This window comes from Antechinus flavipes, chromosome 5 (assembly GCF_016432865.1).
Source record: "Antechinus flavipes isolate AdamAnt ecotype Samford, QLD, Australia chromosome 5, AdamAnt_v2, whole genome shotgun sequence".
Classification (NCBI taxonomy): domain Eukaryota; kingdom Metazoa; phylum Chordata; class Mammalia; order Dasyuromorphia; family Dasyuridae; genus Antechinus; species Antechinus flavipes.
Window position 1 is genome coordinate 232,008,232 of NC_067402.1, and position 14,200 is coordinate 232,022,431.

The 14,200-nt window shown below is 34.4% G+C and overlaps 1 protein-coding gene across 1 annotated transcript in view; it reads left to right on the plus strand.

The window, feature by feature from the left end:
- Window positions 1-14,200, plus strand: part of MRPS35 (mitochondrial ribosomal protein S35) — a 46,764-nt gene that overhangs the window by 24,145 nt on the left and 8,419 nt on the right. Inside the window, exons 6-7 of the mRNA XM_051961159.1 lie at window positions 4,509-4,618; window positions 8,044-8,113. Of these exons, the coding sequence (XP_051817119.1) occupies window positions 4,509-4,618; window positions 8,044-8,113 (180 nt within the window). The remainder of the gene's footprint in view (window positions 1-4,508; window positions 4,619-8,043; window positions 8,114-14,200) is intronic.

A 14,200-nucleotide genomic window follows, 5' to 3' on the forward strand; every position in this document is an offset into this window, starting at 1 on the left:
AGAAAAGTATTGAAAGATGGAGGGAAGAGGTGGGGAATTAGTGATACAGGAGAGGTCAAAGACTAGGTAGGGAAAATTAAGGTATTGGGAGAGATGGACTGATAGGAGGATATGATTGGATAAAGAGAAGTGAAACTTGTGGATATGATGAGCTAAAGGATATCTCCTTTCCTGTGTTTTACTGAAGTAGAGAGAAAACAGGTCATAGCAGTTGAGGAAAGTATAGTATATATAGTGACAGACTGTGGTGCCACGCTTCTCTTTTATTGTCCTGACTCAGTTTCCCTAATTGTTCTGCCTCAGTTTCTCTAATTGGTCCTGCCTCAATTTCCTTAAATGTTCTGCCTCAATCCCCTTAGTTGCAAATTCCTTCCTCCCCTCCCCCCACTGCTCACTGTTCATTAAGACATAACTCAGGATGAGCAGAACCAGGAGATCATTATACACTTCTACAACGATATTGTATGAGGATGTATTCTGATGGAAGTGGATTTCTATGACAAAGAGACCTAACTGAGTTTCAATGGATAAATGATGGACAGAAACAGCTACACCCAAAGAAGAAACACTGGGAAACGAATGTGAACTATTTGCATTTTTGATTTTCTTCCCGTTATTTTTACCTTCTGAATCCAATTCTCCCTGTGCAACAGGAGAACTGTTCGGTTCTGCAAATATGTATTGTATCTAAGATATACTGCAACATATTTAACATATATAGGACTGCTTGCCATCTTGGGGGGGTGGGGGTGGAGGGAGGGAGGGGAAAAAACAAAACATAAGCGAGTGCAAGGGATAATGTTGTAAAAAATTACCCTGGCATGGATTCTGTCAATACAAAGTTATTATTAAATAAAATAAAATTTAAATTAAAAAAAAAAGACATAACTCAGGGCTACTTACTCCAAGGTTATAAATTGTCAATATGTAAACTGAAGATAAAGGGGAGTCCAGAGTTCCTGGCTCTAAGCGGGACATCTTCTTAACTCCCAGTTTATTAGAATTTATGGTCCTACCACCTATCCTGTCATAATTTATCCCAAATTTTCAGAATATCTGGTGCCTTCGCCATTCTATCAGAATCGGATTTATAGTCTGTTCCCACTCTCAGTGCTATGACTCTACCCTACCAGAGGGTAGCTTGGAGCCATGTGTGTATATATACTAAATGGGAAACACACATTAGCTGTTGGATGCTTTGGACATCAGCCCTGGGCGCAACAGGCCCCCAGCACAATCTCTCTCTTTCAAATTAAATATTAAAAGCTCTCTAATCTCTGTCTTCCCTCAGTTTCTCTGGCATTACAAGATAAGTTAGGGTATTGAATTTCTTGAGAAGAGGCAGAATGACTTGGGGAAAATAGATAATTGATATTAGGATTATGGGATGGATAGATAGATGAATGAATGAATTTATTAAAGATTTATTCTATATTGGGCATAGTGCTAAATGTGGGGAGTTAATGAAAATTGAAGGCAAAACGTTAAAGGGAAGCTGGAAAGCCTGGAGGAAAGTGGAGAGGTTAGAAAATCAAGCCATAGGGTGAGCCTGAAGTGTAATAGCGGAACTGGACCTTTTCCTAATATGATTGTTCATGGAAGGGGACTCATCAGTCATTGGCTTCAGAGTACAATAATGTGAATCTCAAAGAATGGTAGGTTGGTAGCTGAAGAAAAATCGACCCAGGGAGCAAGGAAAATTCTGAGTCCTCCAGAACTAGGATGTCAGAGTTAGAGAGTATCCAATGCTGGGTAAAGACAGCTAGGATCAAATATGAGAATAAGAAGATGGAAGGAATCTCCAGAACAAAAATGAAAGAAATTTTGTTATTTATGAAAGGGGAGTTCCAGAGTGCTTAGTGGAAGGAATGGGACAAAGGAAAAATAGGATTGAGGGGAGTAAGAATGAGAGAACTAGAGGTAGAGATTGGGGAGAAGTGTAGCTTATTCATGATCACTGGGATGGTGAAGCCTATGAATTTTTTCTTAAATTAACATTTTTAAATGTATTATTTAATGCATAATTTAAAAGTTTTTTTTTTGTAGATTGCAGAGTAAATCAATTACAATGAAATATAGTTGTATCGACCACGCTAGCACCCAGGACACCCCAGAATCAGCCAGAGTCAGGATAAGCAAAAGTCCTTAATCTTTATTCTCAGTCTTTAGACACAGGTTTGAACAGGATGGAAGTAGAATCTCCGCGCCTGCCTTCTCCCTCTTCTACCGCCCAAGTGTGTCTCTGGCTAGTCTCACTTCACCCCCTAGTCCCTCCTACAATTCTCTGTACACACCAATCATTGAGCCAGCACAGGATAGTGGGAAGGACCATTTTCCAAGCATATGCCCATAGAGTATTGTCCAATTGGTAGTTAGCCTCAAGTGCTCAGCAGTCCCGGCCTCAGTGCATCGACTCAGTGGTTTCAGCCCTCTACATATAGTTATCAATATATTTTTAAAAATAAGTTCATAGTTTCCAGGTTAGGGCAATGTTATTGTTAGGAACCTGTTTTTGATATCTATTATAAATAGCCCTTGAAACATGAGAACTGTTATTACAGAGGAAGGAAATAAATATCTTGTTACTTATTCATTCCCTTGATCTTTTGAGTTTTATTTTGGCTAGAATCAACAAAAAGAAATCATTAAAATATTTTAGCTTTTGGGAATGTATGTGTGTGCACACACATTTGTTTTTTCTATATCTTGCTAAATGGCTTTATTAAAAAAAAAAAAAAACAATGAACACCTGTGTAAATCAAACTTGAAAGGAGTTTGAATTGTTCCATATTAACTTTGGTACAATCCTAATAAAATAGATTTTTATATTTTAAAATAGAGAACCTTTAAAAACTTTTTTTGGGTAGTTTTATTAAAACAATGAAAAAGAAATGCTGCCTATGCTGATGTCAGTGTATTTAAGGTGAAAGTAATTTTGCAATGCCTTTGTGTGCTGGCAGGTGGCATAAGTGGTCCATAAACTTGTTTTGAAAGGTCTATGGGCTTATGGTATAAACTATTCAATTTTGCTGAAGTATTAAAATGTTAATGTGAAAATGAGTAAGTGGTGACATGAATAATACTGTGAAAATAAGGATTGCAGCTACACATATACATTTTCTTTATATTTCTTAGGTAAATAGTCAAATTATAGTGGTTATTAAATATTTTTTAGAAGTTTTATGTTTTCAAACTATTTGAAACATATTCATTGTTTTTGGCTGGAAGATTTTTTAAAGTTCAATATTATTACTAAGTGCCTTTTTTTGGTTGTTTCCCCCTTTATTGTTTTAAAAAGTGTTTCTAATAAAATCTGTTTTGTTTAGATAATTCTTAACAAACCAAAAACTGTTTCCCATCTCTTTTTAAAAATAAAATCTACTAAAATTAATAAAAGATGGTTTACAAAGGGCTAGAGAAAAGCATCTCTTAATCTTTTTTCCCTTCTACTAGATAGATATTACCCAAGCTATTCTAAATATATAGGAGTATAATTTGTTTTTAAAAATCTCTTTGTAAGGAGAATCCAGTTGCATTTAGTATCCTATTTCCAGAAGTTTGTCTATATCTTTACCACGCTTTTTATAACTTCAATGCTGTTTTTCCGTTTAACATTGAATAAAGAATGACCACATATTTATAAAACATAGTGAAGATGCCCTTTCTTCAGATTGTGACACCATGTCTTTTGACTTTTTTTCCCTTTAGTTTCTGTTTCTAATCTTCTTCAAGGTCTAACCTGTCCCTGTTATTTAATGCCTCCAAATTAGATATAGTAATATGATTCTGGTAGTCTGGTAAATCCATCAAAGTCACCATGCATTTATGAAGCTCTTCCTATATGCCAGGCATTGTGCTTGAAATACAAATACATGTAATGAGACAATCCCAGCTTCTAGGAAAAAGATCAGTAGATCTCTCTTTAGAGTATCTGGGTTCAGATCCTATCTCTGTTGCTTATTATTTGTGTGGCCTTGAGCAACACCACTCAATCTCTTTGAGCCCCAGTTTCTTTAGATAGAAAATGAGGAAATTGAACAAATTGGTTTCTGGGGTTCATTTCAGTCTTTACTACATGATCCTATGCTCATGGAATAATGATATATTTGTGTAGTTTTTTTTACATATTATCTTTTACTGCTTTAGCCTAATCTTAACTATCTATCCATGAGAATTGAGTAGATTAATTTCCTGAGGAAATTCTCAGTTTCCTAGAAAACCCAACATTTGATCTTTTGGGGAAAGTACCCAATGGATAGACTAGACAGAAAACTCAAAGATACTTAGCATGATTTTTCTCCCTATCCGTTTCCAATGAGAAATAGAATAAGCCTATTATTATTATGTCCCAACAGATGATTTTTTTTTTTTTTAGAATTCTGATGTGATTTCATCCTAATTGACTTAAAAATCTAAATCTAAATAGTATTATCACCTGCCTGTGGTTGTTGGTATTAAATGTATCTAAACTAATTTTGCTGAATTATATTCCTTCTTGGACATTTCAGATTAGACTTTCCAAACTGAATTTAAATGACCATGCAAAGAAGAAATTTATTAGACTTGTTGGAGAGCGGTACTGCAAGAACACAGATTTACTAACCATCACTACAGACAGGTAAAGACAAAAACTTCATTTTATCCACTTTATCAACTTTGTCTCTCTATCAGGAATCATTGTGGCACGGTCATTTTAATACTAATCTCAGATTTAGGTTTATCCAGTATTGCTGTTAATTTAATTTTTTTAATTAAAGTTTTTTATTTTCAAAATATATACATGAATAATTTACAGCATTCATCCTTGCAAAATCTTGTATTTAAGATTTTTTTCCCTCCCTTTCCCTCCAGCTCTACCCTCTAGATGGCAAGTAATCCAACATATGTTAAACATGTGCAATTCTTCTAGATGTATTTCCACAAATATCATGCTGTGCAAGAAAAATCAGATCAAAAAGGAAAAAAAAGAAAAAAAAAAATGCAAGCAAACAGCAACAAAAAAAAGTTAAAATACTATGTTGTGATCCACACTCAGTTCTCAGTCTTCTCTCTGGGTGCAGATGGCTCTCTTTATCACAAGATTATTAGACTTGGCCTGAATCATCTCATCCTTGAAGAGAGCCACATGCATCAGAATTGATCATCATATAATCTTGCTGTTGCCACATATAATGATCATCTAGTTCTACTCATTTCACTTAATTGCTGTTAATTTTAAATTTCCCATTTTATTATACATTAGTCGGTGGAAACATGTTCATTTCATGAGATGAAAATAGGATTTATTGGCCATTTAAAATTGTAAATTTTTTGTAGAGACAAAAAGTAAGACATCCAACTAAAAATATATAATAATTTAAACATTTTACCTTAGTAATAGATTCCTTTATCAAAATATCTTCTTGAGGTAGTAAAGTTTTCATGACCAAAATTAAAGTTTACTTTGGCTTAATAAATTGAACTTCGATTGGTTTTGATAAGTAAAAGTAGGGTCAAAGTAGAAATGATCTTAGGAAATTTGAATTCACTGTGAAGGTTTATGGCCTGCAATGTGTCAAACATTTAGGTTGTAAAGTAGAAAATTGATCTTATTATCAGGATTTTTTCTTTTCAAGTTGCCAAACATTTGGATATTTTCAGTATATAGAAAAAAAGCTACTAATGATTAATTTTAAAATTAATATATTTTGGCATTATAGAAAAAAAATTTGTTCAAATTGAACCAAATAAAATATGAATCTTATACAGCAAATATAAAGTAGCCAAGTTTTTTATCATCCTAAACTATCTTATTGAAACTACTGGCAGAGGGATGGTTACATGAATTTTTATCAGATCATTAATTATTGGCCATTATCGATTCTTGATGCTTTATTTCTCTTTTCCTTCTTTTTTTTTTTTAATTTTTTATTTAATAATTACATTATATTGACACTCGTTTCTGTTCCGATTTTTTTCCCCCTCCCTCCCTCCACCCCCTCCCCTAGATGGCAAGCAGTCCTTTATATGTTGGATATGTTGCAGTATATCCTAGATACAATATATGTTTGCAGAACTGAACAGTTCTCTTGTTGCATAGGGAGAATTGGATTCAGAAGGTATAAATAATCCGGGAAGAAAAACAAAAATGCAGATAGTTTACATTCGTTTCCCAGTGTTCTTTCTTTGGGTGTAGCTGCTTTTGTCCGTCATTTATCAATTGAAACTCAGGTCTCTTTGTCAATCTCTTTTCCTTCTTGATGAAATATGTGGTTGTTATTCAATTTGTATAACTTGGAAAAAAAATCTTTAAATTTAAGTAAATTAAACTTAAGTGATTAAGCTTTATTAGCTTAATGCTGTGTTACTTCAAGAATCTAAGATTTTATTATGAGAAGATAAGGGTTGAGGGGTTTCAATTCACTGATGCACATATACCAGCCCTTGCCATAACGTAGAAAATCTGTGTGAATTGTTGTGGCCAGAGACAATCCCTTGAATGATGAGCCTCTCCAAATTCAGCTGGGCTAGCATTTGGACACAAGTTATGTAAATCCATCATGAGGTATATTATTGAAATTCTTCTAATCATTATTGCTCCTTAACATGCTGGGAGTATCAGGATATTTAAGATTAGAAACAAATTCTTTGTTGTTCAGCCATGTCTGACTCTGTTTTTCCATTTGGGCTTTTCTAAGCAAAGATACTGGAGTGGTTTATCATTTCCTTCTCCACTTCATTTTTGCAGATGAGGAACTTAGGCAAACAGGGTGGGTGACCTGCTCAGGGCCATACAACTAATGAGTGTTTGACTCAGATCTTTCTGACTTCAGGCCCTGTTATCTATCCACTGGGCCACCTAGCAGTCCTCCAATACAGATTATAACATAAATTATACTCTGTGTTTATATTTATGTGTTTTGTGGCAATGATTATTTCCAGTAGAAGGGTGTAAAATAAATTTTGAATAGAATTGCAATTCAAGCAATTTGCTATGTGGTAATTACATCAGTATAGTTAGGTATACAGAAAGATGGCCTCAGAGACACAAAGATGTAGGTTCAAGTTTTGCCTCTATATGTTTAGCCCTGGACAGATCACCTACTCACCTACAGTGCCTTAGGCAACTTTCCTAAAACTGTAAATTGCTGAGTATTAGTAGAAGGAGTGTCCTCATCAGGAGTTGTCTACACTACAAGTTTCAAACACCGCATTTAGCCCACAACACTCTGAGTGTTGCCCAAACCAGATTAAAATGTAATTGGGAAATACTTAACAAAATAAATTAATTAGTAAAAAAAGAAGTATAAACATAAGTGGTTTTTAAAGTCAATATGCGGCCTGCAGAGATCCTTATGTATGGTCTGGTGGTCCCCGTTTCTATTTAAGTTTAACACACTGCTCTAAACCAGTGAAACCACAGGCCTGATTTTTTTTTTAAAAAGTTATATTTCTATTTTTAAATAAACCAAATGAGATTTGATTTCTTTTTCTGCTTTCTTATATAAAGTTTAACAGAACACACATACATCTCAAACTTTTGGAAAGATTAATGTTTGATTATCTACACTGAAAAAATAAGATTATGTACTCTAGTGAACTTTACAAAGTTAGATTTGAGAAAAGTTTTCTTTTTTCAGTATTGAAACTATTAGTAGACAAAAGTTTAATGAATTCATTAATACTAGAGGTGGCCATCATTGAGAGAATGAATAATATAGAATTCTGTTTGGAGAGATTTTAAAATTTCAAAAGTCAAACAATTACTAGGCAAAACGGTTTATTAAACAAGAAAGCAAAAGTGAATAAATGTAAAAAAAAGAAAGCTCTGAATTAAATAACTAGTAAAGATATACTTTCTTTTATTTATAATATAAGGCATAGAATCAAGAATATATCAATTATATAAAAAGTTTCTAAATAAAGGACTGAATTTTAAAATGTTTTTGAGAAATAAGAAGTTTAAATTAGTATATACAGTTGTAAAAATTAATTTTTACAGTTAATTAGTAATCAGTAATTTTTACTGAGATTTTAATCCCTGTTTTTCTTACCATTTTAAAGGTGCCCTTTACAGAGACAGAATTATGACTATACCATGTATCTCTTAACAGTTTTATACCATGAATCATGGGTAAGTTATTCTATTTTGAATATTTAACATTTTTAGCAAGATTTTATTCTAATGATATTAATTTTCACAAAGCCTTATTTAAAAATATTCTATTGAGTGTTTGTGAATATTAACATAAATATGCTACAGAATGTCATTAGTAGCTTTGCACTGAGAGTAAAGTAAGTTAAAACACACATCATGTGGGAGGAGAAGGGAACAAGTATATTTATTATGTACTTCCTCTTTGTCAGGCATTGTGCTAAGCAGTTTTCTTACAACAGCCCTGAGGGAGAGATGCTAAACATTTTACAGATCAGAAAACTGATGCAATTTGATGAAATGACTTGTCCAGGGTCACATAGCTAGTGAGAGTTGTTGTTGGGTATATTCAGATCCATCTACTCTATTTGAATGGCAGCAAAAGTGAAATGATACTTTTGCCTTGAGACAGTTTAACTTAAAAGTAATTTTGACTTGAAGTAGTAAAACTCCTTTCAGAACCTATAGCCTGGTAAATACAGCTCAAATAAATGACAAGCAGTTTTTTGTTTCTCTCATTTTGCCAGTAGCTGGTAAAAATAAAAAGCTAACTTACCAGATTCTTTCTCTGGTTCTCTATCCTAGAATCCAAATAAGCTTGCATTCTGGATTCACTTGAGAAGCCTTTGATCTTGAAGGTTCATTGCTTTGGTGCCAGGGGAGCAAATTAGACTGGAGTGAATAGATGTAATTAAAAGAATGACTGTGTTAAATTTTGCTCTTGATCCTTTCTCAACAAGTCCCATCACTGAAGAGGCTTTGAGTTAAAGAATCCAGATGAGTCATGGAAATATACAGGATTAAACAAAATTTTTAATGAAATGCAGTCTTTTCTTCCTTTACTGAAGTGCGATTCATATTTGAAATCTGATAGTACTACCTAGTATTCAGTGAAGAATAGTCTGTCTTCTAGACTTTTTCAACTCAATGATGTTTATTATTATTGTCTTATCAATTAATCAGTTGATCTTTATAAAACACCTACTATGTGCACCCCTATAGATACAAATATAGTGAATGAACTTATCCTTATAAGGAGAATACTTCTAACAGGAGAGACAATACAGATGTGTATAAATAAATGTAGAATAAATCTGAGGAGAGTAAATATAAGTACATTTATTTATGTTTTTAAATGAGTGTAGTGTGAAAAGGGAGGACTATTAGCAATTGAGGGTATCAGGAAAAGCTTCATTTAGCAGGTGTGACCATTCTTCAAGTAAGAAAGAGTTTTTGTGAGACAGATTTAAGTGGGAATGCCTTCCAGGTGGGACATGCCAGCTGATGGGAGATGGAGTATATGTAAAGAACAAAAAGAAAGCCCGTTGGACTGGATCACAGAGGTCAAGAAGGGAAATGACTATAATGAGTCTGGAAACATAGGTTTAGACAAATTAGGGAAGGACTTTAAAAGATAAACAAAGGAGTTTATATTTGATCCTAGAAGCAACAGGGATGACTGGAAATTTGGGAATAGGAGAATGACATTGTGAGAATCTATACTTGGAAAATCAGGTTGCTAGCAGTAGAGAAGAAGGAACAAAATGGAGAAAGCCCAGAAGCAGTAAGACTCATTAGGAGTCTTACTGTGGAAGTAATCTAGGTGAGAGGTAATGAGGGCCTAAACTAAGATGTTAACTATTTGAATAGAGAAAAACTGTTGGATAGAGGGGATGTTGTAGAAGTAGGAAAAGTAAGATTTGATGACTTTTAATATGTGAAGTGAAGAAGGATAAAGGGTTAAGAAGATCAAAAGTTATGGGCATGCAAGAATGAGAAATGAGTTCTGTCTGAGAAGTGTTGAGTTTGAGACATGAAACAGTACAGCAGCAGCATTAAGAGAGCCAGCCTCAAAATCTGGAAGACCTGTCACCTCTAACATTTTTTAGCTTGTTCACCTTGTGTAAGTCTTATAACCTCTCAGTGCTGTAGATAACCCTTGAGATTCTAAGCTGCAGAGCCCACTTTGGTATGCAGAAAGAGGAGAGTCTTCAGGAGGAGAGGGTGAGTAGCATCAAATGCTACAGAAAAGTTGAGGGGGAAGACTATCAGATTTAACAATTAAGAGGTCATTGGTATCTTTAGAGAGAGCTTTTTCAGTCAGAAGTTGAGATTGGCAGCCAGAGTACAAAGGAGTGAATATGAGGAAAAGTAATGAAATAAACTTATTCTGGTTATTTGGCAGAAGGAGGGAAGGGAAATATAGGACAATAGATGGAGGGGATCAATCGACCAGTTAATTAGCAAGTTATTTATTAGAGACTTTTGTGTCTCAAGCACTGTCCCATGTTGGTTCCAGAGTTAGAAGAAAAAAGAATGAAATACTCTCCACTTGCAATGAGCTTATACTCTGATGGAGAGGGCACTGAGTACATATAAAAACCTGTACAAACAACATTAATATGAAGTCAATAAGCACAAATATTCAAAGTAGTCAAATATAATATAGTTTGGGAAGAAGGTACAAGCAGTTGATGGGGATCAGGATAGCCTTTAAACAGAAGATGGTACCTGAGCTGCATCTTAGTGGAAGAAGAGGATGCTGTAAAGGCACTGCTAAAGAGACTGCATTGGAGCCATGGAGGATGGCCAAAGCAGTAAATGGAGATGGGATATGGAGCAACAGAAGTCAGTTTGATTGGCTCATACAGTGCAAGGAATGAGCAGTGTAGGACAAGAGGACACAGAATTTGATAGAATACAGTGTAGAATTGAACAGTAGACTGAATCTAGGGTTCATGATTGGAGAAGGGAGAAAATAAAATCAGAGTAGATATAAAAGCCAGAAAATGAGAAGTAGAGAGATTAGAGATCACAGTGAACACAATGAAAGGGTTTAGGAGGGCTGAGGCATAGGGAGAGATTTAATTAAGGAAGTGGAACAACTCAGAGAGCCATCACTTTGGAAGAGACTCTGGATCTAAGAGGTTAGGGAATTTGAGAGAGCATCCACCTGGCTGTTGAAGTCCCTCAGGGTAAGAGCAAGAGACGAGGAAGAGAACAACAAAGTGAGTCAAGTGCTGAACTATTTAATAAGGAATTAATAATCCAGCATACAATAGCCACCATAGTCATGAAAATTTTTGATATTGTGAACCTCTGAGGAGGAAAAGTTGATGAGAGATGGTGTTGAAGGAAACTGGAAGTAGAAGCAGGCATTCCCCCTCCAAGACAATTGTGTTGGGCCTGTGAGTATGACAATTCAGTCAAGGAAAGAACAGAACCAGGCTATGGTGGGGATGGAAGGAGGAAAAGGAGCCAAGTCTAATGAGGGCTAATAGATGGAGGAGGTGTGACAGAAGGAAATCAGGATGAAGAGAATTTTATTCATTTTGAAATGAGAATTTCAAAGGAGCCAGTGGAAGGAGTAGACAGTTTTAAAGTTTAGGATATAGCATTGTTGGTGGAATTGTGAACACATCCAGCCATTCTGGAGAACAATTTGGAACTATGCTCAAAAAGTTATCAAATTGTGCATACCCTTTGATCCAGCAGTGTTTCTACTGGGCTTATATCCCAAAGAGATACTAAAGAAGGGAAAGGGACCGGTATGTGCCAAAATGTTTGTGGCAGCCCTGTTTGTAGTGGCTAGAAGCTGGAAAATGAATGGATGCCCATCAATTGGAGAATGGTCGAGTAAATTATGGTATATGAATGTTTATGGAATATTATTGTTCTGTAAGAAATGACCAGCAGGATAAATACAGAGAGGACTGGCGAGACTTACATGAACTAATGCTAAGTGAAATGAGCAGAACCAGGAGATCATTATATACCTCAATAAAGATACTGTTTGAGGATGTATTCTGATGGAAGTGGATCTCTTCGACAAAGAGAAGATCTAACTCAGTTTCAATTGATCAAGGATGGACTGAAGCAGCTACACCCAAAAAAAGAACACTGGGAAATGAATGTAAACTGCTTGCATTTTGGTTTTTCTTTCCGGGTTATTTATGCCTTCTGAATTCAATTCTCCCTGTGCAACAAGAGAACTGTTCGATTCTGCAAATATATATTGTATCTAGGATATACTGTAACCTATTTAACATGTATAGGACTGCTTGTCATCTGGGGGAGGGGGTGGAGGAAGGGAGGGGAAAAGTCGGAACAGAAGTGAGTGCAAGTGATAATGTTGTAAAAAAATTACCCTGGCATGGGTTCTGTCAATAAAAAGTTATTTTAAAAAATAAATAAATAAAATAAAGTTTAGGATATAGCTGAGAGAATATTGAGGACAATGGAGCTTAGAAAACAGGAGATGGAGTTAGGTTTTTTTTTTAAGTGATTGATTAATAAAATAGACACAGCAAAAAAATTAATATTTGTAAAAGCACTTAGAACAGTACCTGATATAGTAAATGCTATATATGTGCTTATTTTCTTCCCTTCCCCTTAATTAGTTTTGGGTTTGAGTCAGGGGGATAAAAGCTTTGAGTTCTCTTTGATACATTGTTGCAGAATTACTAAGGTAAAGATTTGATTTATTTGGACTATAATAATTCAATTTGTTTAATTTTTATGGGAAGTATAAAAATATGTGGATGGTCATTTTCTGAAGATCCTGGAATTCTTATGCTTTGAAGAATTCTCATATTATTAATGTGTTGATACACATTATTTGCAAAACATATGCATGGTTAAGTGCAGCTCAGTCTTGGTTCCATGTTTAATTCATTGTAGTTAGATTTTTAAAATAGTTTCTCCAAGTTTTCATTTAATATAAAATAAATTAGTAAAGTAAGATTCAGTTTCTTGGGAGCTCTGTAATCCTTATTGCCTTTTTTTCCCTAATGGGAAGTGTGAGAATTTCATTTGGATGCTACTTTTTCTTTTCTTTTCTTTTTTTTTTGTAAGGACATTAAATTTTATTTATTATATTAAATATATTATTATATTATGCATAGAATAACCTAATATATTATTAATTATTATAAATTAATATTTTAAAAGTTATCAGTATATGTATTAAGATGGCAAGTTCTAGGACCCTAGGTTAAGAACTTCTGGCTAGGATTTCTTTTGTTCAAAGAGCAGCAAGCAGTTTATAACAGCAGAGCCAGAACAAAGACCTCAGTATCACATTAGTGTGAATGTGTCACAGGAGAAGTCAGGCTCCTAACAATTTCCTGAAAATAGAATAATGATGACTTGAGACTAAGGAGATTCCATCCCCAGGGAACTCTGAGGAAGAAATTGATTATACTATATAATTTTCTGTGCCCATCATTTCCATACATGTGAAATCAAGTTAAAAACATTAAGGGCTGCCTTGAAGGGGAAATATATATTTTTTAAAAAGAGGCAACTGAGAATGGGAATCAGAGATTTGAGCAGGAAAGCAGCTATAAGTCATCCACCTAGATCAATACCCTCAATTTATAGATAAGAAAGTTGATGCCCAGAGACCTGAAATGTTGTCCAGGGCTGCACAAGTGGAAGGATCAGGATTCAAATCCAGGTCTCTGACTTTAAGTCTAGCATACTTTTCACTACATGATATCCTCCTAGGGAAGCAGAGGAGTGATGGGCCATTGACTACTTTGAATTGGGTTGAATTCATTTTAGGTATGTAATCTTTGGATCATTAAAAATACATGCATACATACACATGTATATATATATGAATATGTGAATATATATAGGTGTGTTTATAAAACTTCTTCCCTAAAACCATCTTTGATATACACTCAACTTTGGCACTTAATAAATTCATTATAGTATTTTATCTCTTTTTTTCTTTTTTTAAAATTTATTTTATTATAGCTTTTTATTTGCAAAACATATGCATGGGTAATTTTTCAACACTGACCCTTGCAAAACCTTCTGTTCAAATTTTCCTTTCCTTCCCCCCACCCCCTCCCCTAGATGTCAGGTAGTCCAATACATGTTAAATATGTTAAAATATATGTTAAATCTAATATGTGTATACATATTTATACAGTTATCTTGCTGTATCAGCAAACAGATCTAGAAAATCAGATCTAGAAAGGAAAAAAAAAACCTGAGAAGGAACATAAATGAAAGCAAACAATAACAGAAAGAGTGAAAGTGCTATGTTGTGGTCCA